The sequence below is a fragment of the Anarhichas minor genome, unplaced genomic scaffold (assembly GCF_050575085.1).
Source record: "Anarhichas minor isolate MPS153535 unplaced genomic scaffold, ASM5057508v1 ptg000035l, whole genome shotgun sequence".
In the NCBI taxonomy this organism is placed as follows: domain Eukaryota; kingdom Metazoa; phylum Chordata; class Actinopteri; order Perciformes; family Anarhichadidae; genus Anarhichas; species Anarhichas minor.
Window position 1 is genome coordinate 1,549,192 of NW_027466481.1, and position 25,490 is coordinate 1,574,681.

Genomic DNA, 25,490 nt, shown 5'->3' on the forward strand with positions numbered 1-25,490 from the left:
TTGACGAATATCCACCACAATATGTTGCCTATTAAGAGTAGTTAACAATGTCAAGTTCAAACCAAAGGAACATTCTGAGGCGTTTTGAGATATGAAAAAGACTGGCTGCTTTATTGTCATGGTAATGTTCTGTACAATCAACAGAGAATTGAGGCGCTTACGGTAAAAGTTCGATCATGTTCCCTCGCTCATACTGAGAGACACCGTCTGAAACCCGGTTACAATTACACAAACTATACAATCACCAGCGGACATGACACTTATCATCTCAACATGTTCGGGTCTTTATCTACATACATCATTTACAAAAACTGCACCACATAACATGTACAGCAGAGTCATGTAACGGTTGGTGAAATGCATCGTCCTGGTATTGTACAGTGTAAAACAAACAGCAGCATGAATGATAGTGATAGAAGTCTGGGTTTCAATTGTTGCATAAAGACTGCTTGTCTGAAGTCAGATTAATAGCCTATGATACAGATGAATGCAAGTTAAAATGCACATAAAAGACAAGATGATCCTTTTGGGCTCGTCTGCTACAGGACAGTGTTTCTCAGTACCTCCCTGCATATCCTCAGGAGTCGCAGTCTCAAAAACAGAGGGATTAGACCGAAACATAAGCTAGTCCTCCGGGTGCGCTTGCGCAACACAGTCCAGTTATTCATTAGAGAGTCCTGCAAGGAGAGAAGAGAATGCAGATATGTAATCCAAGACAAGAGTTGCAATTACATTCTTTAATTAGCTTTGTTTCCGTCACCACGAGATGCTCAGAGATGGTGAATCTAAAGGATGTAACATTAATATTCCAAACAGATAAGTCCTCACAAGTGGTAACCTCGCTGCACGTATACGCAAGATGAAAATTGAAAAAGATTCATCAATAATGCATTTCTTTGGTATACAATGTTTTTCTTACCAGTTGTTCAGCAATGATTTACTTTACTGCCCACTTTCCTAGAAAACCAATATAAAGTAAAACTTGGCCCTTTGCCCACCCAAAAACATATACTTTGAAGGAGCAATATATCCGACATTCTGAGCAATAATATAGCAGCAAACAACTATTGGCTGGCTAATGGCCGTCGCTCTGCACTGCGCACTAACCGGGCTGGGCATTCACAGGAGAGCGGTGATCGTATGGCAGTTACCGCTTATATCGTCGCGGAAGCCCGGTCGCTCCGGTTGAGTGTGACCTAACCTTCGTTAACATGGTTAGCTCCGTCAGCACTGTTGACATTGTTAGCAATGTTCCTACAGTCAGCTGCTATTTCGACTCAGCCACCTGTTTTCTTGTGACGTCAGTGGTGAGAGACGCGCGCAGGCAATCCGGGCCCAGACTTTGAATTTCAACATTGAATTTAGGAAAGAAACAATACCTTTATACGTTAAGAGACATTTAAAAAATGCCGATTAGGGAAAATAATTTGATAGACCAGAATAGGATAATTAAGATGTAAACACTCACCCTTCTGCCAAGTCCTGTGCTCCCCTGCTCATGCTCCTGAAGCCTCTATAGCGTCCCTTGCTCCCTCAGTTTGCTCACCAGGTCCTCAACCGTCTCCACCTTCACTCCCGCCAGTCTCTGTGGGGGCTCATCCACTCTCACCACCACCAACCGGGATGTCATGTCCAGCCCCAAGTCTGCAGGATTCACTTTAGCGATCTTCTTCTTCTTGGCTTTCTGAAAGTAAGAAAACACAAGAGAAGGCTAAAGTACAGATTCTGTTCTACTTGTTTTAAAACACGCTCCGTTAATCCAACATGTATTAAAAGGGATTGCTGTATGGAATAAACATTTTGTAAAGATTTACATAACTGGGCTTTCTGAATACAGCATTTCATTTTCCCCTGCTACCTACCATGATATTAGGCAGGGTGGCATATCTCGGGGTGTTGAGTCGAAGGTCTGCGGTGAGCACTGCTGGTGTGTTGATCCTAATAGTTTCCAGGCCACCATCAATTTCTCTCACCACTTTCACCTTGTCTCCTTCCAATGACACCTCTGATGCAAAGGTACCCTGCGATATTAACATACGGTACAAAGTCATGAGATGTAATCCACAAACAAAACATGGCTAACTTTGCAATGGCAGCCAAAAATGATGTGAGGTTACTTGAGTTCATGACACAATGAATGTGCTGCTTCCGATTGGTTCGACAGTAACTACACTTTAATTTAATGGTTACAGATGTAAACAACACATTTTAAAACATTGGAACTTTGAAGTTAGCTGGTTAACGTGTCGGGATTTACATTATAGTCAGTGCCCCACACTGTCTCTATACACAGTGAGATTACATGTCAACAAAGTCAACGAAAGTGCTCCACCTACTGGTCAGCTAGTGGAACTTCACCTCAACCGTCTGAGCTGTGTTTGACCTGCTCTGCTGATCACTGACTGACTCAAACTAGTCTCAGCTGACCTTGATAAACCAGCACAGAGGCTCAGCCTGATATCAGCACTGTTATGTCAACGTCACATATCTGACACTTGTTAAGACAAAGTGGAAAAATAGAAACCGGGTAATCCAATTTACAGTAATCACGTAGGAGTTGGGCCATTTTCAGATCATAACATAATTTGAGACAGGTCGGCAAACTCCTTTTAAGAATGAATAGAACTCACCTGAGGCCAGTCCAGTAAGGCTGCGGTCATCTGGCCGGTCTGATTGCAGTCATCATCGATGGCCTACGGAAGCAACACAAGTCATTGGTTACAAGTTGAAGTTTAAGGTTCTTTATGATCATATGCTCAACAATTACAGTAAAGCAACTGTTGGCAATGTAAACATTGGATATCAGGCTTCCTCCAACAATGCAACAATGCTCATTACATGTTTTTTTAAATCATGCAAATACATTTCAAAATGAGAATCGAAGACATAAATAGTGCAAGTTTAAATATAGGGACAATATATAAACATGAATAAAATATAAAATAAAGTAATGTGAATTTATGGCAAGAAGTATTGAAAATAAATAAGCTGAATGTAAACATGAATGTAGTGAACGTATGTGCATATGAAAAGTAATACATATTAGTCGATTAGTCAACTATTCGTCTTTTAAGCCAAGTCGACTGATTTATTTCCAAGACACTTTTCAGAACATCTCTGGTAAACAAAGTGGTGCTTGTGAGGGATGTTTTGTGTTTTACAGATCTGTCAATTAAATCAAGTAATCAATTAGTTGACACAAATTGTGTCTGTTGACTAAGAATTTGTTGTTGTTGAGGAGAACCCAAAAGTGACATTCATTTCAGACAGCAGGAAGTGCGATCTGATTTAAAAGTGAAATGAATCCCGATTTCAACCTGTTTGCCGAGGATGATGAGTTGAGCATCCTCCTTCTTGGCCAAAGCAGCCATGATCTTGGAGACCTGCAGGGGTCCCATCGTTTCGTAGTCTTTCCCGGTCACTTCCACGTGAATGCCACGATCCGCTCCCATGGCAAGGGCGGTACGGATGGTCTCCTAAGGGAGGGAGAAATACTCGTCAAAGGAACTTCTTTTGAGAGTCAAGAAGAAGAACTGGGAGCTGCTGCTCCCCAACTTAAATTGTATTACCACAATATGGTAGTGACTCAAATGTATATGACATTTATCTCCATATTAATAAATATAATAACTAAATTTTTAATACATAGCTGATAAAACTTCTTTTTCATGTTGGCTTGCTTCTGAAGTTTGCCCTGATTAATTACAGTCTGAATAATTCAACATTCTGGACCTGAAAAGCTATTTAAATGCCACAGGGTGTTGCAACTATTCTCCGTTTATATACATTACAGTGTACATTCCAACAATTTATTTAAATAAAACAAATTGTAATATAAGTAAATATAGACTAAGCCTGCACTCTGGTTTGGTGATATGTACAAACAAATGACAATTATTATGAACTTATTTTTAAGTCATCTGCAACACAGGAAAATGACAAATTTAATAAGCAAAATGCTTTCTATCCAATTGCACTGGAATAGATTTTCAAGTAGAGATATATATAATTTCTAAGTTCTATGTATTCATTTATTCTCACGAACAATACACATTGATCAACATCACTGTGAACATGCCAGTGTTACCCAAACGGCTCATTTTCAACTGTTCTCCCTAGGCCTGATGTTTGAGGTGGTCATTAAAAACTACAAATAAAATGCACAACATATAAAATAAGAACAAAAGATAGCAAAACATGAAAAGCTGAACAGAATAAACAGAGAGTAGAGGAGTAAGGCAGCGTCACGCAAAGTAGGACATGTAAAAAAAGAAGGCAATTCATAAATAACAATGATAAGCAGACAATCAGCACTTTATTACAGCATGATTCTGCTAAAAGGCCATTTTAGGTACAGAGTCTGGCCCAACCTCACCCACCTGCGCTTGCTGTGGGCCGCAGCTGACAGCCACAACCTCCTTAATAAACTTCTTCTCCTTCAGCTTGACCGCCTCCTCCACAGCGATCTCACAGAAGGGGTTCATCGAGTGCTTAACGCCATCCGTCACCACGCCGCTGTTGTCTGGCTTCACACGAATCTGAGGAGGAGGAAGACCAGAGGACAGAGTCACTACGGGGGCGGCAGATGACAAACAATCCAGGTAGCCTGGATTCTAGGGCCAACTACCAAACACAGAGAGAGCGAGAGAGAGAGAGAGAGCCAGCACAATGTCTAGAGGTGAGAAGACAAGACATGTAGTGATGCAGGTTTAAACTGGAGCCCTGTAGCTGGCTAAATTTCCCCTTGGGGATGAACAAAGTATCTATCTATCTATCTATCCTTTTGGATATACTCTCATCTCTTGTTGTTATTGTTTTGCATTGCTTCACTATTGGAAAATGATAACGAAGAACTTCTGAGCATATTAAACATATAATCTGTAAAAAAAAAAAGGGTCTGGATATTTAATTCTAAAACCTATTGTATTGATGTGCTGTAGAAGAGCAAGAGCATTAGTGAGGTCTAGCGATAAGGTTTAGCTCACAGCTCACATACCAATTCATGCCAAAGGCATCTGATGTGTTTGAGGTCAGGGCTCTGAGCCGGGCCGAATAAGTTCTTCCAAACCAAAGAGATAAAACAAAATGTATTTTAGGAACTAGCTTTTGAGTAGGAAGGCGCTGTCATGTTGGAACAGAAGAAGATGGTTTTCCCCAAACTGATGCCACAAAGTTGGAATGCATACGGTTTGTATATTGTTCGTCTATTGGCATTGCATGCTGGAGCTTTAAGATCTCCCTGAAACAAAAGTGAAGGATCGAGCCAAAACCCCCCGAAGAAACAGCCACAGAGGTAGGAACACAGGGGTATGTGGGCAGGGGTGGCCATATTTTTTGGCCATATACCGTACCTGTATCACGTATATAAACATGATGATGAATATGAATAACATCATAAATAATTATATGTTTTAGAGGACTCGATCTTACATAGGCCTTACAGCATACATGACAAGGGCAAATTTAGATTCTCCCAAAACACACAAAATCTAAACAAAAGGTACTTTTGCTGACTCATATTATGATCATCTGCCTGATGCAGAAGAAAGTGTGTGTCCTGCTGAGAGCAGCTGGAGCAGGACTGTTCTTGCTGTTACATGAAACAGCTGCAAATATTGATTGTGGGTGTACATAGGAGACTGTAACCTCGCTAAAGAATATTGAAATCACATTAATTGTTTGACTGCACCATGCACCGTTGTCGTACTGACTCATTTAAGATGGAGGAAAAGCTGAAAAATGTACATGTCCTCCATATAATCAGACAGACAGACATTAGCTAAGTTACATAACTTGAAAACATCAACTGTTATGGAAACTAGCAAGTCTCACATTGCAGCATTGCTAACAATAATCTAAATTATTCACCATACTGCATCCTGTTAGGTGACCATATCAGTTTAGCTGGTTTATCTATCAAATACGTGAACAGTAAGTTGTGCTCCTTAGCTGTTGAATCACAGCCAGCAGGCTAACGTTAGCTAGCAGAACCTAGAAAGTCAAGTGAGTGAGTACAGGACAAATGTACTTGAGAAGGTGAATACGCCCGTTGGAACGGTGAAAGGATAATTACCTTAACTGCGTAGTCAATGACACGCTTAACTCCAACGAGGACACGGCCAGACATTGTGGCTGAAACGTTTAACTACGCGGTACAGTAGACAGCTAACCAGACAGAAGTGTCACCACAGTGAACCTTCACCCAAGGAGGAGAGGTCGGACTTATTTTAGGGTGACTCCAGCTGAGGAAGTTGAGAAGACCGCCTCCCGTTCCAGCCAATGAGAGCAGACCACAGTGAACGCTCTCTATACTGATTGGCCAAGAAGCACTTTGAAGCCGTTGATAAATTCAATAAAAAAAATAAAAAAGTCAGTCGGTGTCGTGGTTTTAGTGAGTTAATGACAACTAATACTTATTTAAGAGTTTCGGGAAAATGTGTTAAATCCATTTAATGCCCACTGTCAATTGTCTGATGGTTTAAATAGCTCAAACTATATGAATAACGACAAATCACCTGTGAATAATGTGGTGCTCCTCATATCTGTGTCGTAAACAAGAGCCGAGGAAGAAACGTTCTGCTTTATGTGTGACAAAGTTCACGGCAAACGATAGAGTGAGTTAACATGATACATTGCAAGTTATACATAAGCGTGACTTGATAACATATTTCTGATTTTAGGATTTTTAGAAAAGTGTCTTCTAATGCCAAATTTCAGATTTTAGGATTTTCCGACAAGGGTCTTCTAATAGCAAAGTTGAGAAGAAAAAAATGTCATAGTATACATTTTATTACTGGGCTATGTGGCAAATTATTAATTGCCCACATAGTTATTAAATATGAATTACCTTATTAATTACATACAATTTGACTTTGCCTAATGTATATGCTATCTTGCCTTTGTATGGTTTCAAAGAAAGCCATTCCACTTTTCTTCCACTATAATATAATTTCAAATTAGGGAAAGGGAGCAACATTAATCTCAAATTACAGCAATATCATGTCCCTCACTGACACATATAGGTCGGACCAAATATTATAAAGACGTCCATGACCAAGCGCTGCGACCACTTGGTTAGATTTAAGAAAAGATCGTTGTTTGGGTTAAAATAAGTACTGAAATAAGTTGCATGAGAAATAAATCAACGTTGACATCTGGTTTCACACGGGGAACTGACAGTTTGTATTGGACTGTATTAGTATTAACTAGGTGTACTAATAAACTGATGTGGGTGACGTGAATGTTTGTTGTTAACCTTGGTAAAGTAAAGTCAAAATCCCTTAGACAACCAAGTAAATGTAAACTTCAAAGTGATAGAAAATCTAGGGCGAAAGTTTCCGCCATTGTAATAAATAAAAAAAGATCCTGCATTGTAATGAGAAACTTTCTCAAAATAATAACTTAGGCCTAGTATTTCAAAATAATGAGAAACCTTCTCAATATTTTAACTCGGGCCTACCAGGCCACTAATAATTTATTTTGAGCTTACAAGTAATTTCTAGATAAATAAGTCATTATCTATTAGATTGTATTATTTCAAAAATATTTACTCATTATTTTGAGATAATTCATTATTAAATAAGGTTCCTTATTATTTTTCTCATTCGTTTGGCAGAGATTACCAAATTGTGTCCATAAAGACTGGTACAATTAAACTGAAATGAGAATCAAAGTTACTAAAACAAATATTAAAATGAGCTGAATGTAAGAAAATTGCAAGGACAGCCTTCATTCTCTGGGGATCAATAATAATGTGTATGTGTCATAGCCTATAAACGTTTCATATGAATTTTGAATTCGGGGTCAGAGTAGTATGTATGGAAGCCCATATCCGCAGCAATAAAAAAAATGCACCAACACTTTTGCTGCATCTACCTGTAACCATGACCAGATGTTTCCAGTTGCTGTTCAATGAAGGTTGCCACCTCAGTTGTATTCTTTCTACACCAGAGCTACTTCTTGCTTGAAATCCTTTCAAGGGTGCGTTTGCTGAGTACAATCCCATGTGAAACAGCAAGCAATTGAAGTATTTCATCTGTTGTAAAGCCACATTTAAAGTAGTCTTCAATGTACTCACAATCCATTTCTATGTCAAATGTATAGGGTAACTGCCAAAGAGCTGCTTCTATGACTGTTGTGTTTAAGTATCTCATAATTTCGACTTTCTATCTCATAATTATGACTTTTTATCTTTTTTTTTTGCTTCCATATATTGTATCCTTTGAAGATACTTTTGTGACATTTGTTAACATTACTCTCAGGACACTAATTGCTGATTAAGTTATACTTTTTTCAATTTTATTCGACTGTTTTAGTCTTTCCCACTTTCTCTCATGTTTACCAACAGATACTGATTCCCCTGGTATTGTTTCGGTATATTATTATAGGTTATAAACCGTTGTTTTGAACGTGTTAACCGTGTGGGAGGGAAAATCTTCTGGAGTCAGCGCGGGTCACCCAACGGCAGCAGCAGCAGCAGCAGCAGCAGCAGCGGCGGCCTCCATTTTGACTCCGACACCGAGCCATACCTCACGTGTCCTGGGCTGTCTCTCTCTCACATGACCCGAGTGTTTGTTCCCGTGATCAGCACTTCCATCTCCGTCTGTGACACCGAATATCACTTTTTACTCTAACCCTGATGGATATGCTTGAACAGAGTCTGGACAGCGCAAGGTAACCGAGAGTCGGATAAAAAAATGGCTAACTGGGACAAGCTAGCTACAACATGCTATTTCGGATAGCTAGTTTAGGACGCTAGCTAAGGCCTAACCTAAAGAACTGTTGCAAAACGAATTCAATCTAAAGACAGCAGTTGAATTAGAAAGAGAAGTGGAAGACTTTGCTAGCTGGATAGCTGACTAGTTGTGTCCCATAATACCCATGTACAGTTGTGGAAAACATGATCATGATTAGCTAATAACACAATAGCTAAATTAGCTTAACCTAGGTATTTTAACACAAACAACTGTGTTATAAGCCGAGTACAGCAACTTTAGCTGTGTTGTGTTTTACAATTTCGACTGGCGCCTTTCACACATTTGTTATCAGCTAAAGCAACGTTGAGGATCAGTAATCATATTTATCTTTATCCAGAATAATCACGGATACGTTACTGGTTGCGTTAAACTTAATTGTTATCTGGGTTTGCAGCCAAGAAAAGCAAGAAGAAGAGGTTGTCCAGACATCTGAAGGTAAGAATTTATCCACCAAGCTGTCAGTTACAACATCTGGAAACCTGCACAGCAGTGATGTATATATATTTTGTACAATAGCCCAAAGAAGATAACGGATGATAAACTGCTCTATCTGCTACATAAGGTGTGTGTCATAAAGTATAGCATGCATTGCCTATTCTGTTGATCATGCAGCTGTGCGTATTATATTCTGCAACTCGGGGCTTGTTAGCCTTCTTTATTAGTTTTCCATCTCTTCTGTCCTCACATCTCACTTTTACTGTCCTCAGACGGAACGGGAGAAGAGCAGACAGCTGTCACCATAGCCAGTGTTCAGCAGGCTGCAGCATTTGGTGACCACAACATACAATACCAGTTCCGAACTGAGGGTGGTCAGGTGAGTGACTAATGGATGGAGTTGTGGGACTTGTTGTTTCTTATTGCCAATGTCAGAAAAGACATCAAGTGCCCCAGTGCATGTAGTAGCAATGCCAGAGTGAAAAAAATACTCTGTAAATGTACTGTATGCAAAACCTTACTCAAGTAAAATTACAAAAGCATCAAAATATACTCATTATGCAGAATTGTATATGCTACATTGTTGTTTTATGTGGGTTTTTTCTGTGTCTACAAGTCCAGGGACAACAGATGCAAATCAGCTTTTAGCTAACTCTGGTGCAATTAGTTTTAATTGTGCGCTGTCCCTGCTAAAATAAACAATAAAATGAAATATATTATACTGCGTTTCCATAATTAGTGATGCATTAATGTGTAAGCATCACTGATGTTGCAACAGGTAAAGATGGAGCTAATGTTTACCACTTTTTATACTACTGGGTAGCTTAAATTGTACATAATTTTTTGTTGATTTATATTTTTGTATTAATAACCTAAATCTGCAAAGTGACTACTAACTAAAACTGTCAAATATATATATAGTGGAGTAAAAAGTACAATATTTGCCTCCAAACTGCAGTTTTAATGGCAGGTAATTGTCCAAGTTGAAGTGAAAAATAAAAGATTAATAAAAAAAAAAATGTATAAAATCAATTCATCGCCCGCATCAATATTCAAGTAAGGTACCTCAAGTCGAGAGTTTAGGGTTCAGCACTCACAACAGAAAACAGAGTTGAGAATCACTTTAGATGTGAGGAGGAATAAACCTCAGCAGAGACATACTTAGCAACTGACAGCGCTTCACATTACGTATTGATGAATGGGGTTGAATGGATTTGGTTGCATGAATAGATCGACGTGTCAGAGGTAGATAATATGACTGTCTGTAAACACAACTTTACTCCACATGTACTGCATGCACGCTTTGTAATTCATGGTCTGTCATGCTGAGCGTTGATCCGAGCGCCGCCACCTCACAGGGAGATAAACATGGGTTCGTCTCACGAACCCATGTTGTCATGTGTTGTCATGTTGTCATGTTGTCATGTGTTTTCTTCCGGATGTTGTGGCTCCGTCCTCTATTCCAAACACAAGTCAGGAGGATAGCAGGCTCTAAATTGCCCGAAGGTATGAGTGTGTGGGTTTTCCTTTTCTAGTCTCATGATTGGCTGGTGACCAAGAGCGTCTCCTTGTCATCCACTAATGGGGTATTCACTCCAGGGGTGGACAGTGATTGACAATGGGACGGTGGTGCAAAAAAAATTTATTGGAAAAAGTAAATGCAGGATTTCGTAGTTGGTTTATCCTTATTGGGATGATTATTGGGAACATGATGATTATTGGGAACAAGATGATGATGACGAGTGAATTAAGTCAGGCATCCATGTGGCTCATTTGGCGTAAATCAGGCTGGCGTGAGCGATCATGTGATTGCAGCCTGGTGTGGGATTGGCATGGGAACGCTGTCACATGTCAGTTAGGAGGAGAGTCACATGATGGAGGGTTACAAATACGGATTCTTGGAACAAACAAGCTAATTTCCGTGAAAATTGAATCAGCCACATTCTGAAGCATAAGCAAATCGAGAGAGATACAATATGCCCATGCTTCAGATTGTTCCTGAAGTGAGATCAATGCACTACTGGAATAAGCACTATAGTTTTAAATACTGAACTGAAGCAATAGACATGCTAAACAAATCTACAAGTCAGGTAAGGTTTTGATTTGGACACAGTATGCCTGTCATAGGGACTGTAGTTAACCACATGAATAATCAACCGGTTCCTCTGGTTATGTTCTCCTCGCATTGTCTATTGTTCCTCTCTCCACCTTGCAGGTGACGTACCGTGTTGTTCAGGTGACTGACCAGCAGCTTGAAGGGCGAGATGATGGGGGAGGAGCAGTGAGTGTCGTCTCTACAGCCGCCTTCGCTGGGGCTCCTCAGGCTGTGGCTCAGGTACCAAAGTCTCCCACTCTTGTTATTGATCAAAGAGAACCCACCCGGGGATACGGACCGCTTTTAAAGACTCACTGCAGGCTTGTAGTCTTCAAGTAATGCGACAGCCTTTAAAGGATAAGGCTGACAAAATCTCAGCTTTTATCATTTCAACAGTCTTCCTGATTAAATATTAAAACCAACAATGAATTTATCCTGCCAGCAAGTATCGTCTCTGTAGACACGCCATAAAACTCAGTGTTGTCCAAACACCATTAAAAACACATGAATGAGACGTACCATTGTACAAAGCAGTATAAATAGTGAAGCATGTGTGTGAGCATGACGTGGGCCCGACACAGAGCTACTCGTGGAGATTAAAAATGATGTTGCAAGGCACCATGGCAATGTTCAGAACATGTTTTTGGTTAAAAACATACAAGTATCCTTGCAAGAGCAGATCAAATTTGTTTTCATTTGCAATACTACGATGGCTTCACTGACCTTGCTGATCTCCGCTAACAAGATCCCTGCTCCGTCTTTTTTTATTTATTTTTTTTCTTCTTTTTTTTCTTCCCAGCTGTCAAACTGCACTGTGTCTTGCTCGGGGGGGGGGGGGGTCTAGACGGGGATGCCAATATTGAGTCTGACAGAGACTGAGGTGTGCGTTTTACCTGCTGTGACCGCTCCATTGCTACTTGCTGAAGCCTCCCCCTCTGTCTCCCTCTCATCTGTCACAGGCTGTGATCCAAAACCCTTTCAGTAATGGAGGAAGCCCAGCGGGAGAGACGGTGGGAGGGGAGACGCGCTTCGCTTACTTCCCCGCAACCGCGGTGAGCGACGGGACGGTGTCTGTGCAGGCCGCCGCGGACCCCACACTCACACAGGCGGGGGGTGAGTCGGTTCTCACACTTAATTTGGGTTGAAGCTCACCACAGTGTCACTGAAAATAACGGCTAAATTAGCCCCAAAGCAAACAGCAGTGCACTGAGTTCCAAAATGAGAGAACAAGTAGTTCTGGATGAACCAATATCCCCACAAAAAGTAGGACCCCACAAAGTACTTTAGATTATAAATGATGTTTCCTTTTGCTGAATACTGAAACAATACGATATTATCAGAGGCCCAGATGAAGTTAGTTACGCTGATCATGTTTACTGTGTGCCCCGTGGCACATGTCCACCCACTCTGCTTCTCTTCCTCTTTACTGCAGTATGTCGTCTGGCTGTTTTAAGCGTCCTTGCGGTTTCATGGTGGTGATCCAGCAGAGGCTGGTGGACTGTCAATGAGGGTGGTCAGGGCTTAGTCGACCTGGAGAGCAGCATGTTATACACAACCGGCATCTGCTTGTTCTGGCACACCGTCGCCTACACAGTGTTTATGAGAGGGCCGTGTAATTAATAACCCTGTGTTTCTGCTGGTGTTCTACCGCACTGTTGGCCCAGACTAGTCCTCTGCACCAGCATAAAAACCGAGACCCAAACAAGACCTGTACCTGCTTCTAGAGACCCAGGTGTAATCCAGTCTGATTTGATGTTGTATTTGAGTTATTCCTACAAGTCAAGGGCTGTAACTTACAATTATTTTCATTATCGATTAATTTGCAGATTATTTTCTTGATTTAATCGTTCATCAGACGTTGTACTTACTTAAGGCCATTTAGCAGATGACACACCTCAATTATAACTTTTACGATGCACTCATTAGTGCCTGCAGCATGAAACCACAAAACCAGCTCTGCCTGATGATGCCACAGAAAGGGAAGAAGACCATGAGGTTCCCTTGCTGTGGGTAATGACGGGAGCCAGGGCCTTGTAGGAGGAAGTGGGCAGCTGTCTCTCTTTTCTGCGAGCCTGCACTGTAGTGGGTTAGGTAGTGCCATCTCCTATGAGGTGAGGGGTAGTGGAGGGTAGTGCATGGAGCTCTGGCAATGAACCACATCCTGGCAAGACTAGGTTCAGGGGTGGGAAGTGCTTGACCTTTTTACGGCATCAAAGTGTCCTGGTGCAGATTGAAATATCACTTTTCTACATCTTTACGTTTGTTGAACAGGTGTGTTGATAAAGTTTTGGCTTTTATTGCACTTTCATTAACCAGCGTAGCTGGAGGAGGTCAGACCCGACACAGAGAGCAGCGTGATAATGAATTACTCCAAAACGTAAAGAAGCACAGATAACGTTTTTCCAGTAATGTTTGAGCTTATCAAGCCACTCCGGGGGCGAATTGCATCGTTAATTCGACCCTCACACTCTTTATTTGTCGTGAGATGATTCATTGGAGCAACAGCAGTCGGCCTTTTGTGCCGCGTTGCCCTTTTGTTTCTCTCCGCATTTGCTAACCGATGACTGCTCTGCCCTCCACAGGTCAGTTTTATGTGATGATGACCCCCCCTGATGTCATTCAGACGGGCGCACAACGAACCATCGCTCCTCGCACACAGCCTTACCCTGCGTGAGTATCGACTCTGTCTGTCGCTGTCTGGGAGAAGGAGACAGCATTGATATTGCAGTGTGAGACGCAGCTATGTCTGAAAACAAACTAACCGCTGGTCAGTTCTTGTAAAACACTGTTGTTACCTTCAATGGAAATGCCACTTGAAATAGGCCATTTGGTGGTTGTAGCTGACAAGTTGTGAATTGCTCGAAGGGGAACACAAAAAATGGGACAAATTGCTTTTTAATGTCTCGCGTTCAGAGCCATTCACAGCCATTACATTGGATATGATTTTCGATGTGACATTTTGTTCTGGTTTTAACCATTTACTGCAAGAACGGCACGCATTTTGAGTTTGTGACGCTTCAGCACAAATCCCCACGAGCTTGACAGAGACTTCTTTCAGTGCAGGGAAGCCCGTCTGGCAAAGCCTCAGATATACAACCCTTAAATCAACATCAACGTATATTGAGTGAACACGCACGCTAAATTCCCAGGAATCTAAATGCTAATGCAGGAGAAGGCTGGGGAAGTGGAAGGATTTGGTCTTTAGCAGAGAGAATGAGCACTAAATCCTGTTTATATGGACCGCCGAGCTGTCAATTAGTTTGCTCAATTATTGTATGATACATGTACATACTATAAATCAACTTCCACGCCTATTTAAACTACCGCGAGGCTCAGTTCATGCGACATGAAATGATACTGTAGTTTGTTGCTTTTCTCCCTTTTCCCAATATCTTCTTCTGATGTTTATCTCTACAATTCACAACATGCATCATTATAATCATGCATCAAAAGACTCTGACTCTCTCCAACTGTTAGCCACATGCTGGTGATTGCTGTTATTAAGATAATCAGCAGGCTCTCGTGAGCAAAGACAAAGTGAGCGGTCGTTTCATTTGCATGATACCAGCCCTGTTCTGGTCGACCACGGATACTAATTCTAACAAGCTTCATTTCAGATTCAGGGTTCGATTGACAAGAGTCACAGTGCTGAGGAATGCACGTTTCTTTAAGGTCCTGGAACTGTGTGTGTTTTCTTCCTGATTTGGTAAAAGCCAAAGCTCATATGGTCACCCAAATTGAACACATGACCCTCAGTCAAATAGAGTTAGCACTGACCTAAGTGAATATTCCTCCACCTCCTTCTACTTAACCGTTAACACGTGGACCTGCTTTATAGTTATTGAGCTAGATCACCGACCAGTGATCGAACACATTCACTCTGGTTGTTCAATTAAGCAGATAAGCTCCTGTTTTGCTCCTCTTTCTGATCGTTTTATTGAACAGAAGACAGGCACTTTTAACCGTCTCTGCCTTTCATTTATTTTTAGTCAGTTTTGGGGGATAGAACAGTGTATGGTTCGACAGCGAGGACGTCGACTGCTTCTGTGATTTTCAAGGGACTTAAGATTCCGGCTCCTTCTGTTGTGGGCCGCATTACGGGGAGTTGGGAGATCCGCCTTAAATTTGGCAGCCGCTCTCTGTCGCCTTTGATGTCGCTTGATATTCACAGCGCACAACCGACCGCTCTCTCCAGTCGAGAGTAACGAACGAGCTTCGCCGCGGTGCGCGTCTGCGTCGCCATGTGTTGAAATACAAAGTGAAAATGTTTTTTCATCTCTCGCAAATGCCTATCTGCAATATGTTTGTTTCCATTTATTTCCTCATTCATGAATAATGTATGACTTGTGACACACGCCCCAGAGTTATATTTAGGTGTAAACTAATGAACAGTGACATTATCGTTGACATGTGAGTAAAATGAACATTTCCCACCCTATCTGCTGTTCGCAGAGATGAAAACGAGCTGCTGCAGCATGAAGGTTTAAACTGGTGAGGACAGCTTCCACATTTCTCTTACTCTTCTCTTTCTTTTCTTTTTACTGCAAATGAACCAATCAAATTAGAAGCGAGAAGAAGCACACAGACCTCTGCCCTCCCATAAGTCCCCGGTGGTTCTCGCTGCTCTTCATGTGTGAGACCCAGATGTTTCTTGCTGACCCCGATCCACTGTTGTTAGTCGTGCTCGTGGCGAACTTGTTTCTCCATTAGGACTTAAAATCAGGTCGTTGTTCTCCATCTGGAAACAAATGGCTTGTTTTATTTTAGTATCATTTTCAAAGTGTCCCCTGTTGTAGTTGTTTGAGTTATTCAGCCTAGTTTTGAATAGAGTGCTGCAGGGACGACGTCTTTTAGGACCCAAATCCGGAAGTGAGCTTCACACCGGTTCCCTCGGCAAAATGCCAAAGGATCTTTCCCCATTCCTTTTTTTGGATTATTGCAGAAAATACACTCTATGATGTTTACATGTTTTGTTCAACAAGATAATCCTCAACAATCCACAGCACTTTTAGGATTTTTGAGTGTGAATGCAAACGTTATAAGTGACGAGCTAACGGTAGACTATAATCGATCTACACCACGGTCACATGAGCTTGAGTACACACAACGTATTGTCTCATTTAGCCTTTAGACACGTAAAAGCTTCATAATGCACAAGAGGGGTATCTACAGACATATGTTATATTGAAGCTGGTGTTGACCAAAGACTTTATTTCAGCCATCTAACCAAAAAACAATCGACTTTGAGACAAAAGGAACCAGAAGTATCCAAATGCTCATTTCTGGGTCTGAAGACGCGTTCCCTCAGCACTCGATCAGTAAGTTACAGTAGTAGTAACAGCTCCAGCAGCACGGGGACAAATGATGTGTTTTGTCAGTTTCATCATATCTCTTCTATATAATTGTTTGGTCACTAAGGCTCACCTTTAATCACATACACACATGGAGAGAATGTCAAGCCCAAGCTGCAGTCACTTGTATCTCAATGTACATTTAACACTGCAGCCTGGGGAGATGGGAGGGCAGAAGGAGTAACCATTTCATTTCCCTTTCGAGGATCAATTCAAGACGACACAAATGTAGTCCTCGTCCGCATCCTTGCTTTAAATGATGTGGATAAAGCACTCCGGCAGCGGGATATTCTGCACTGCTCATTTTTCTGGATTTCTCCGGCAACAATAATTCTCAGGAGCGCTCGGATGAGGTGTGCCTCTATGACTTGTGAAAGAGTGGGGGGGAGGGAAAGACGTTCCTCTAGGCCCGTACATTTAGTTATTCATACACAGTCGTCCACATTTTTTTGATTTTTTTTTTTAACACTCTGCCTAAGAGTACTGTTGGACTGAATCCATTATACAGCTGAAATCCCATTAAGATGCGTTGAGATACAAGAGAGACTGCAGTTTGGCTTGGCTGACTATCTCAAACAGAGATATCGGCAGTCGAGTTGTGTTGATGGGTCACAAACTCGCTGCTGTAGAATAAAGAAGTGTCGTAGAGGGACAGACGAGGAACAAGTGTGACCGTACGGGACATTAGAACTTTAGAGGAAGCAGAAATGCAGCCAATAAACAATAGTTTCCCAACAGAGACATCATTTTCTGTTCTTTTGTGCATGCTTGTTGATTCATTATAAATAGATTGAGTGAAGTATTAATTGACATATGATTACATGCGAGTGTGTTATTGGCCTGTTCCTGCTGTGGTGGGTGGATGGATAAGTCTCCCCGTCACGTCTCAGGGACTTAATTAACAGAATACCTGAGGGAGGACACGGACAAGAGACGTTTGTGTCATTAGCCATAAGCCCAGACTCCAATAGACGGCATCTGTGTGGGGGGGGGGGGGGGGGGTTCAGTGTAATTTTACAGCATAATAAAGCGGAGAGCTCCCTTCAGGCCACACCTGGGAAGAGGGCAGCATTAAGAATAGGATGGTTGGATGGGTCTCACTATTGCAGTCAAAGCAGCCCAGCTTCAGGACATCGGGGCTGCATATGTGGCCTCATATGAGGCTGTGCGTCTCTCAGTATTTCTACTGCACGACTTCAGAGGCACAGAGGCTCCTTTTTTTTAAATAGCACACTGGTAGTGGCAGGAGCTGTGATTACAATAGGCTTGAATTTAAAGATAAGAGTGAAGAATAGTTTTCAATAGGCACAGGATTAGGCGAATTTGGGGGATTGGATTGGACTTGTGCCTGATTGTAGGGCAGCCAGAGATGGGAGATACCGTAGCGTGTGAAAAGTGTTTTATTTCCTCTCTGTCTGCAGGAAAATGGACGGACCGCGAACACCGAGAGATGAAAGGAGAAGAGCGCAGCACAATGAAGGTGGGTAATTGGCTGTGATTGTGGCTTTTGATTTCATCAGTGTAACACAATGCAGTGCGGCGCCTAAATGGAGCATTTTTTTTGTTGAAAGAAAATCACCAAGCCCTGTCTAAATATTCTATTAGGAATAGATAACGTATGTTTGTGGACTGGCCACTAGAGGGTGCTGTTAAGCTGTCAAAGTCAGGCAGTATCTCATACCTTTAGGGCGTCAGCTGAAATGACCAAATGTAAGAAATTAAAACCCAAACTACCTCTGCTCTCCCAATCCAACACAAATAAATGGGAGAATTGCTGGTTGTATTTTTGTATATTTCATATTTTAATCTGTTTTCTATTTAACATTCCATCAGTTGAAAGGCGGAGAAGAGACAAGATCAACAACTGGATTGTCACGCTTTCCAAGATCATCCCGGACTGCAATATTGACAGCACCAAGACCGGAGCAGTAGGCAGTCTCCCTTCTCTTCTGCACCGCTGCCGACCTTTCTCTGCCGTTTCTGTTTTTAATGTGGTCACCCTTCGTCTCTGTCCTCCATAGAGCAAAGGGGGCATCCTGTCGAAAGCCTGTGACTACATTCGCGACTTGAGGCAAAGCAACCAGCGACTGCAGGAGAGTGTGAAGGAAGTGGACAGGATACAAGTGGACAATGAGTTGTGCAGGCAGCAGGTAGGAGTATCAGTTAAATACAAATATTGGCACCACGTGAAGTTTCCAGGAATTCAATAATGGGTAAAGAAGGTCTATGAATGATAATGTGAAAATCTTCCTTTTGAGGTGGTCGGGTGTTGCGGATAAATAAGAGTCATAAGTAATAAGGCGGCCACAGCGGGGCTGCATGTGTGCCTGTGAAGATTGCCCCTGCATTGAACAGATGAGTTTGCTTCGGAGTGCATTGCAACATCCTCTCACTCGAGCCGCAGAGGCATGAAATCCACCTAGCTTCCCGTATACATCTTCATTTCTTCAAGACAAACCCCCCCCTGAGACTTCAGCCTCTGTAGCTGATCATCACAGCCTGACAAAAAGGGATCAGAAGAGTTTGCACTTATATAATGTTACCTGAAATCAGCGCTTTGAGAGACTGTGGGAATAATATACACAGGGGTTGTGTGAGAACTAACTGCATGCTAATGCGCTCAAAAGTATTGTGAAATCCGGGAGTCACCCAAGAGAAATGTAGCAGAGATGACATACCTCAAGATTTGATAATCCAGTTGGTTGTGGACAGGGGTGTCTTTGAAAAGGCCTGCACACACACTACTCCATAATCCCAGGGATTGAATAGTTCCTGTGTGTGTGTGTGTGTGTGTGTGCGTGTGCGTGTGTGCATTACACACAGCCAGCCCTCTCTGTCTTCAAACAGGAAAAAAAAGTTTGGTCTGTAAACTTGGAGCTATATTTAGCTGTCACGGAGATGAAGACGGTGATAATGAGATTTTTTTTTCTTCTCCTTCTTTGTTCTTCAGATTGAGGAGCTGAAGAATGAGAACGCTTTGCTGCGAGCGCAACTCCAGCAGCACGGCATCGAGATGGTTGGAGAGACGCCGCCGCAGTAGTGAAGCAGAGACACACAAAAGAGAACAGGGAGGGGCGCCACCACTCAGACATACAACCGACACGCTGGGAAAGAAGAAGATGATGATGGAGGGAAATTTAAAAAAAAAAGAAAAGGACTTGAGAAGAATCCCTCTCTTTGAATGCAGCCTTCCCTGGGTTTCCAGGTTGAGAAACCCTTCACGGCCAATTGCGGCTGTACTTGACTGTTCCCGCCCTATTGAGATAACCACCTGTTATGACTCAGTAGAGAAGATGCCCACTCACCGCTATCAGTGCTCCACCAGCTCTGAAAGAGAACCTCTGCTCCTCCCTGGTTTTGTATTTATGCAGCCTCACTCATGGACTATGATGTTTGTCGTTTCATTTTTGTTCCCCGCGTCAGTGTATTCCCCCCCCCCCCCTCCCCAATTAGGGATTTTGATTTAGTTCATGCTTTTTATTCTGTTTGTTTTTCAGTTCTGTTTTAATGTTTGTTTATTTAGCTGCTTTAATTTATTAGTCCGCTTGCTGGCAGAAGCCTTGATGGAGACCGGTTACATAGCAGCTCGTGCACCCCAGAGTAGCAGATTGAATTTTTTTAAGTGAGAAAACATCAAAGTATGAAAAACATTGTGATACCACAGACAGAAATAATGCGGCTCACCTCGACCCAAAGACAAACAAGGAGCCGCGCTGGCCTCGTCTATTTAAATAAGACTTCTTGTGTTTTAATACTGATCTTACACAATGTTAGAGCAGATTATCTCTGGGAGTAAACAATCAATAACTCATTAAGTTCATGGTGGCCCTTTGTCATAGTAATTACCATGACGTGTGTGTGCAAGCTTGGAAAAAAACAAAAGAAAGTGGTAGACTTGAATTGTTGGGCATTTGCTTAACCAGAAAAAAAAAAATCATTTTTAAAAGATCCGACCGTTGAAATGCTATTTTAATTACAAATTGAAATGTACAAGTGTGGATTAACAAACTGGAGAGGGGGGGTGCGGTGCGGTGCAAATTCCAACTTTTGTCAAACTATCTCTAGATACTGCGGGGTTTTTCCTTTTCATCTTCTGTTCGTGTGTGATTTTACCGGAGTCTCGATACGCGTAAGAATAATCCTCACATGTTTCATTTCAAGCTGTTTGCTCTATTTTGGAATTGCAACACTTCAAATGCAGCTCAATGCACACGGGTGGGGGGGGTGGGGGGGGAGAGAGAGGAGGCACCCTGGAGAGCGGCACTCTGCTCACTATAGAATATACTGCGTTGCGCTTCTTAGTTGAGCACAACTCGGTCTTCGTGAAATGAAGGAATACTTTGAAAGTGGTGAAACCTGGAAATGAGCTCACATATTTCTCCACCCACTCAGGCGAACAATAAGTAAACTGGTTGTACAAAAACCCCAAGATTAACACTGTTGATGATTTCTTTTGCGAATGAATATACATGATGTGTTTTTGTTCCGCTTTGGGCGATGTGAGCGGAAGCAGAAGAAGAGACATCGAGCTTGGGAGCTACTTATTAGAGCACGGTTGCTTCTCTTCTCCCTGTGTCAACAGCCGAGGATCCAGCAGAGCACAAATCAGGCCGACGATCACATTTTAATATCTCAAGACTCTGCAAGTTAACAGCTCGGGCTTTGGGAGTGCTGTTCTGCTGCTACTGCTAGATTCAAACCTGATGTGGATAGTGCGAGTGTCTGATCTATCAAACGAGGCTCCTCGCCAAAGTTGAATGACAGATGTTATGCGGTAGATTTGTTGTTTTTGTTTTGTTCCAACACCTCATTGAGAGCAATGCAGAGAATGTGAATGTGAAGACATGAATAATGCTTTGGAAGGCGGATGTTCACAAATGAAAAGGTCACTCGTGGCTGATTTTTTATTTTATTTTTCTCGCGTTTCTTTTTGAGGAATGGCAAAAGAATGAAGAAAAAAAAGAACCCTTTCTGTAGCAGCCTCACTTTTCTCAGGTTAGATTTTAAGACACCTTTTCTAAGTAAAATGGTGAAGAATAAAACTCTCACTAGCGAATAACCTTCATGGACTTTGGTTGTGGCTCATTTTCCTTCTGCAGGTCTTGAACATATACAAAGGTCAACATTTAAATGACGTTGGTCTTCAGTGGTGTTTGTCCGTCTGTTTGCAGGAGAACAGATTATAACTGATGGATTTGAGTGAAATGAAACGCCGGCTTCACTGAACATTTTGGCTCACAACTCAAAGTGTAGTTTCAGATGAACTCTTCAGTCGTCCTCACCTCTTTACATCGAAGCAAATATGCCATCTGGAATTTTCTCATCTCATTTGATCTTGACTAAATTCAGTACATAGAATATTGAAGCCCATGAAAACTTGCTTTAACATCTTAGGCATTTCTCTAAAACCTTAAATAGCTGTGACTATATTTGCAACAATCAAAGTTTGAGTATAGGGGGAAAAGACCCCTATTTATTGTTAAGTAATAATGAAAAATGTAGCTAAACTGCTTCAGCACAACTGTGTGGGTGTTTATTGACCAGATTTGATTAGCAGTGCTGGCAGCAAACAACCCACCAACTGTCATTAGAGTTTGATTCAAATAATGCCAAATCCTGATTGGTGTACAGAAGTGCGAGGAATCATCATTTCCCAATGGAGATGAACACACACACACACACACACACAAGTCCATCAAAGCAACCAAAACTGTTCTAACTGGCATAAAAAACAACATGCGTGTTCATGTCGGACTCCATCCCTCATTGTTAGAAACTGATTGAGAAAATAGAGCCTTTTAGATGAGCCAAGAAATGTCCTATTGATGTGGGCTACTTGAGATTACCTGCCACACTTGTACTCCACCAAATTTAGATTCATACATTTACTCTGAGGGATCAAATGTAACAGATGGGGGTTTCATCTTCAGAAATATGATGCATTGAGATGTCAGAGCGACTGAAAATCACCACAAATCACCATCGTACGAAGCTCTAATATCACCACGCATTGTATGCAGGTATCCTCTAAAAGCTGCTCAGCCAATCGGCTTGATTCACTAAGCAGCTCCAGATTGATGTCCTCTCTTAAAAAATAACACATTTGGAGGAGTATGCTTCCTTGGAGAAAGCGTGCACTCGCTCTTCAGTTCACCCGAATCGATTGATCAGCACACTGGTAAAATTGAAACCAGTTAGTTAGAACTCACAGAGGGCACCTTGGGGCGAGAGAGATCAATGGTGGATAAAAGGCGCATCAGTGAGATTGACTTTGACTTTGCCGGTCGGGGCGTTGGAGCATCATTCTGCCGCTCTTAAAGAGGGAGCAGCCGTGATTTGGATAATCTTTTAAGTGCAGACTGGGGTGCCGCACGTGCCCAAACCTGTAAGACTATTTATAACTCAGACTCATTATCTATCAGGATTCATTAGGCGGCCGAAGTGTGTGTTGCATTTGCCTCGGTTTTGTCTTGCTGACCCCCCCCCCCCCCCCCCCCTCCCCCTCTGGAGTCTCCAGGCTCGTCAGCTGCCATTCAAACACACTCAGCTAGCCAGGCAGGCGTCTGTGTGTTCCTGTCTCTGTTTGAAGTGGCTGATCTCTGATAACACGTACTTCTCTGATTGGGACATACTGCTCGGTCTGTCTGTCGGCCTCTTTCACCCCAATCCTGTAAAAGCTCACTGAAGAAGGACCGCGCGGGGCTGAAATGAAGTCGGTTTGGAGAAGAGCAACGGAAACGACACACAGCAGATTTCTTCTCCGACAAATGCAACGTGCCAGGGAGTGTCGCTTTTACCTCTCAGTGAGGATAATTCACTTACAATTAATTCATGTATTAATTGGAAGAGGAAAGTGCCTCCGCTTTGAGTTAATTGTTATTGCTGTAATTATATGCAATGGATTTGAAACAGCGGCCCACGTCTGGTCAGTATCGGGCAAATGTCTGTCGCCACGTTGTTCTGGAGGGTGGGACAAAGCCAACTACTGTAAAATCCTTGATGTGAAGGCACGTCTACCACACAGCACACGGTCGACTGGTTTTCATTGAGCCCGTGCTGGCCAACACATTCTGCTGGCACAGTTTCCTGTCCTGCAGGCTCGTCTTACCTTTGTGCTTTTCGAGCTACAGAGCTCTCAGTCTGGAGCACGTATTGTCTACTGCCTGTTTCACATTCCCCCTCTCGGAGGTAGTTTTTTGATGGAAAAAAAGAATATATATATATGGCTGACATAATAGTCTTATTTCATCAAAGATACAATGCTCCTCATGCCTCGTGTGCCACACTGACTCATCTTCCTACATTAATAACTACACAGCATCTCTCTCGCTCATAGTAGCATCAGCACAAAGGTATGTCGCTGCCGTAATGACACGGACCAGGACAAGGACCAGCTGAGATGTGTTTTTGTAGTTGTTTTTGAGCAACCATGCTGTTGGATTCTACAGCATTTTGATCCAACTGACAAATGTAAAATTCTGTTTGCATAATGTTGAAAGACATGTTTGTGAACAGGGAGTGATGTAGGAATGCAGCACTTCCTAAAACCTGGAAATTAGTATTTTCGCACTTCCGGTTCCCTCGTCACAAAGTCAATGGGCCTTTTGAATGGGGTTTTTGGTTAGATGGCTAAAACAAGGTCTGTAGTTCAAACAAGTTTGAGACATTTTCAACATTTTGTTCTACGACATATAGCAAAGACATCAGCAAATACCCCAAGAGTGAATAGTTTAAGCTTTTATGCGTCTTGAAAAGGGCAGTTGCTTAACTGAATGAGACTACAAAGCATCATTACCCCGACTAGTCTGCCTTCACAGCCTCGTCGTGTGTACTCACACTCACGCAATGTAGTTTGTAAATAGCTTAATGTTAGCGTTGTAGTGTCTGCTGATTGAATTCACGCTTCAAAAAAAATCATAAAAGTGGTGTTCATTTGTGAAGATTATCTTGCTGAACAAAACGTGTCAGCATCATCATCAACTTGGCCTACATAAATATGTCATCCCTGCAGTACTCTATATGATATTGTGGAGGATAAAAGCTCTGTCGTGTGATGTGATCGTTATTAAGTATTATATAAGTCTTCCTGAGCCATAAATAGGAACATCGGATGAGTCAGGTCAGAATCAGATCTTAGATGTTACGCTCGCTGTCATTCTTATTTATGTCAGTGAGGCCTGTTCAGTACAGTGAATGGTTGATTCCCTGTATAACAACCAGATTAACACTAAACAATGATCTAAAAGAGTGATGTGTAAATATACCACTATACGACTGAACACCTTTTCAGTCGGTAAAAAAACGTATTTATGTAAAGCAGCTGAAATCAACACTGGACTGGAGGATCCGTGGCCTTGGATCAAGCTGACCCACCAATCAGAAGGGTTTAGTGGTCGGCTAGAGCCTGGACAACGTTTCATGTAATGAAGAAGACACACCGATAATGTTGAAGATGTCGCTGTTTCTGATTGTTATTGTATATATTTAAAAACAAATGTTCGAACCACAACCAGGAGTGTCTGAGATGGTTAATATTTGGATTGAAGATGCATTTGAGACTTGTACAGTGCATAAAATGGTTCACGCCCGATGATCAAAGAAGGGTTCCGACAAAACATCACCATGGTTTAACAACTTTTCAGGCAGTAAAACATCATGTAAAGCAGCTCAAAACAAATGAAAATACACTTTACTCATAGTTTAGAATAGATATTGACGAGCAAAGTCTCCCAGCTACAGGCAGACAGCTCCATATGGGATTTTACATTTACACGACGATCTATTACCCCGTTGCAAAAGACTCGTATCTCAGCTTTAAATCCCACATCAAGAGGATATATGCCGAAAAGGCTA

General features: G+C 42.0%; 2 protein-coding genes and 1 long non-coding RNA gene across 8 annotated transcripts; 1 reads left to right on the plus strand and 2 right to left on the minus strand.

Moving 5' to 3' along the window:
* Positions 1 to 82: 82 nt before the first annotated feature.
* Positions 83 to 8,498, minus strand: etfb (electron transfer flavoprotein subunit beta). Of its 3 annotated transcripts, none has more exons than XM_076106767.1 (7): positions 8,418 to 8,498; positions 4,380 to 4,538; positions 3,318 to 3,476; positions 2,631 to 2,693; positions 1,863 to 2,021; positions 1,469 to 1,684; positions 83 to 677 (listed from the first exon to the last, which is right to left on the minus strand). In XM_076106767.1, the coding sequence occupies exons 2-6, from the start codon at positions 4,482 to 4,484 to the stop codon at positions 1,514 to 1,516; spliced, it is 657 nt and encodes a 218-aa protein (XP_075962882.1). In that variant the 5' UTR covers positions 4,485 to 4,538; positions 8,418 to 8,498; the 3' UTR covers positions 83 to 677; positions 1,469 to 1,513. The 3 variants fall into 3 exon arrangements, with proteins under 3 accessions (XP_075962882.1, XP_075962883.1, XP_075962881.1); XM_076106768.1 differs by lacking the exon at positions 8,418 to 8,498 and adding an exon at positions 7,876 to 8,397; XM_076106766.1 differs by lacking the exon at positions 8,418 to 8,498 and adding an exon at positions 6,074 to 6,531.
* Positions 8,488 to 21,702, plus strand: usf2l (upstream transcription factor 2, c-fos interacting-like). 4 transcript variants are annotated; one of them, XR_012957723.1, is made up of 11 exons: positions 8,493 to 8,673; positions 9,151 to 9,191; positions 9,464 to 9,570; positions 11,407 to 11,526; positions 12,246 to 12,399; positions 13,869 to 13,956; positions 15,739 to 15,777; positions 18,059 to 18,117; positions 18,471 to 18,565; positions 18,659 to 19,498; positions 19,588 to 21,702. XR_012957723.1 is itself a non-coding variant. In XM_076106761.1 (11 exons), exons 1-11 carry the CDS (start codon positions 8,639 to 8,641, stop codon positions 19,675 to 19,677), a joined length of 957 nt encoding a protein of 318 aa, XP_075962876.1. In that variant the 5' UTR covers positions 8,497 to 8,638; the 3' UTR covers positions 19,678 to 21,702. The 4 variants fall into 4 exon arrangements, 3 of the variants coding, with proteins under 3 accessions (XP_075962880.1, XP_075962879.1, XP_075962876.1); XM_076106761.1 differs by having other exon boundaries at positions 8,497 to 8,673; positions 18,659 to 18,787; XM_076106764.1 differs by lacking the exon at positions 15,739 to 15,777 and having other exon boundaries at positions 8,496 to 8,673; positions 18,659 to 18,787.
* On the minus strand, positions 12,112 to 20,048 carry LOC142965708 (uncharacterized). Its single transcript, XR_012957724.1, has 2 exons — positions 16,711 to 20,048; positions 12,112 to 16,024 (listed from the first exon to the last, which is right to left on the minus strand). It is a non-coding gene; the product is annotated as an uncharacterized LOC142965708 (long non-coding RNA).
* Positions 21,703 to 25,490: the final 3,788 nt, after the last annotated feature.

Coding starts and splice junctions, on each gene's coding strand:
- etfb (XM_076106766.1), bottom strand. CDS start 6,127: ATGTCTGGCCGTGTCCTCGTTGGAGTTAAGCGTGTCATTGACTACGCA. Junction 4,539..6,073: donor TCATTGACTACGCAGTTAAG/GTAATTATCCTT, acceptor CCTCCTCCTCAG/ATTCGTGTGAAGCCAGACAA. Junction 2,694..3,317: donor TCATCATCCTCGGCAAACAG/GTTGAAATCGGG, acceptor TTGCTTCCGTAG/GCCATCGATGATGACTGCAA.
- usf2l (XM_076106761.1), top strand. CDS start 8,639: ATGGATATGCTTGAACAGAGTCTGGACAGCGCAAG. Junction 13,957..15,738: donor CGCACACAGCCTTACCCTGC/GTGAGTATCGAC, acceptor TGCTGTTCGCAG/AGATGAAAACGAGCTGCTGC. Junction 18,788..19,587: donor ATGAGTTGTGCAGGCAGCAG/GTAGGAGTATCA, acceptor TTTGTTCTTCAG/ATTGAGGAGCTGAAGAATGA.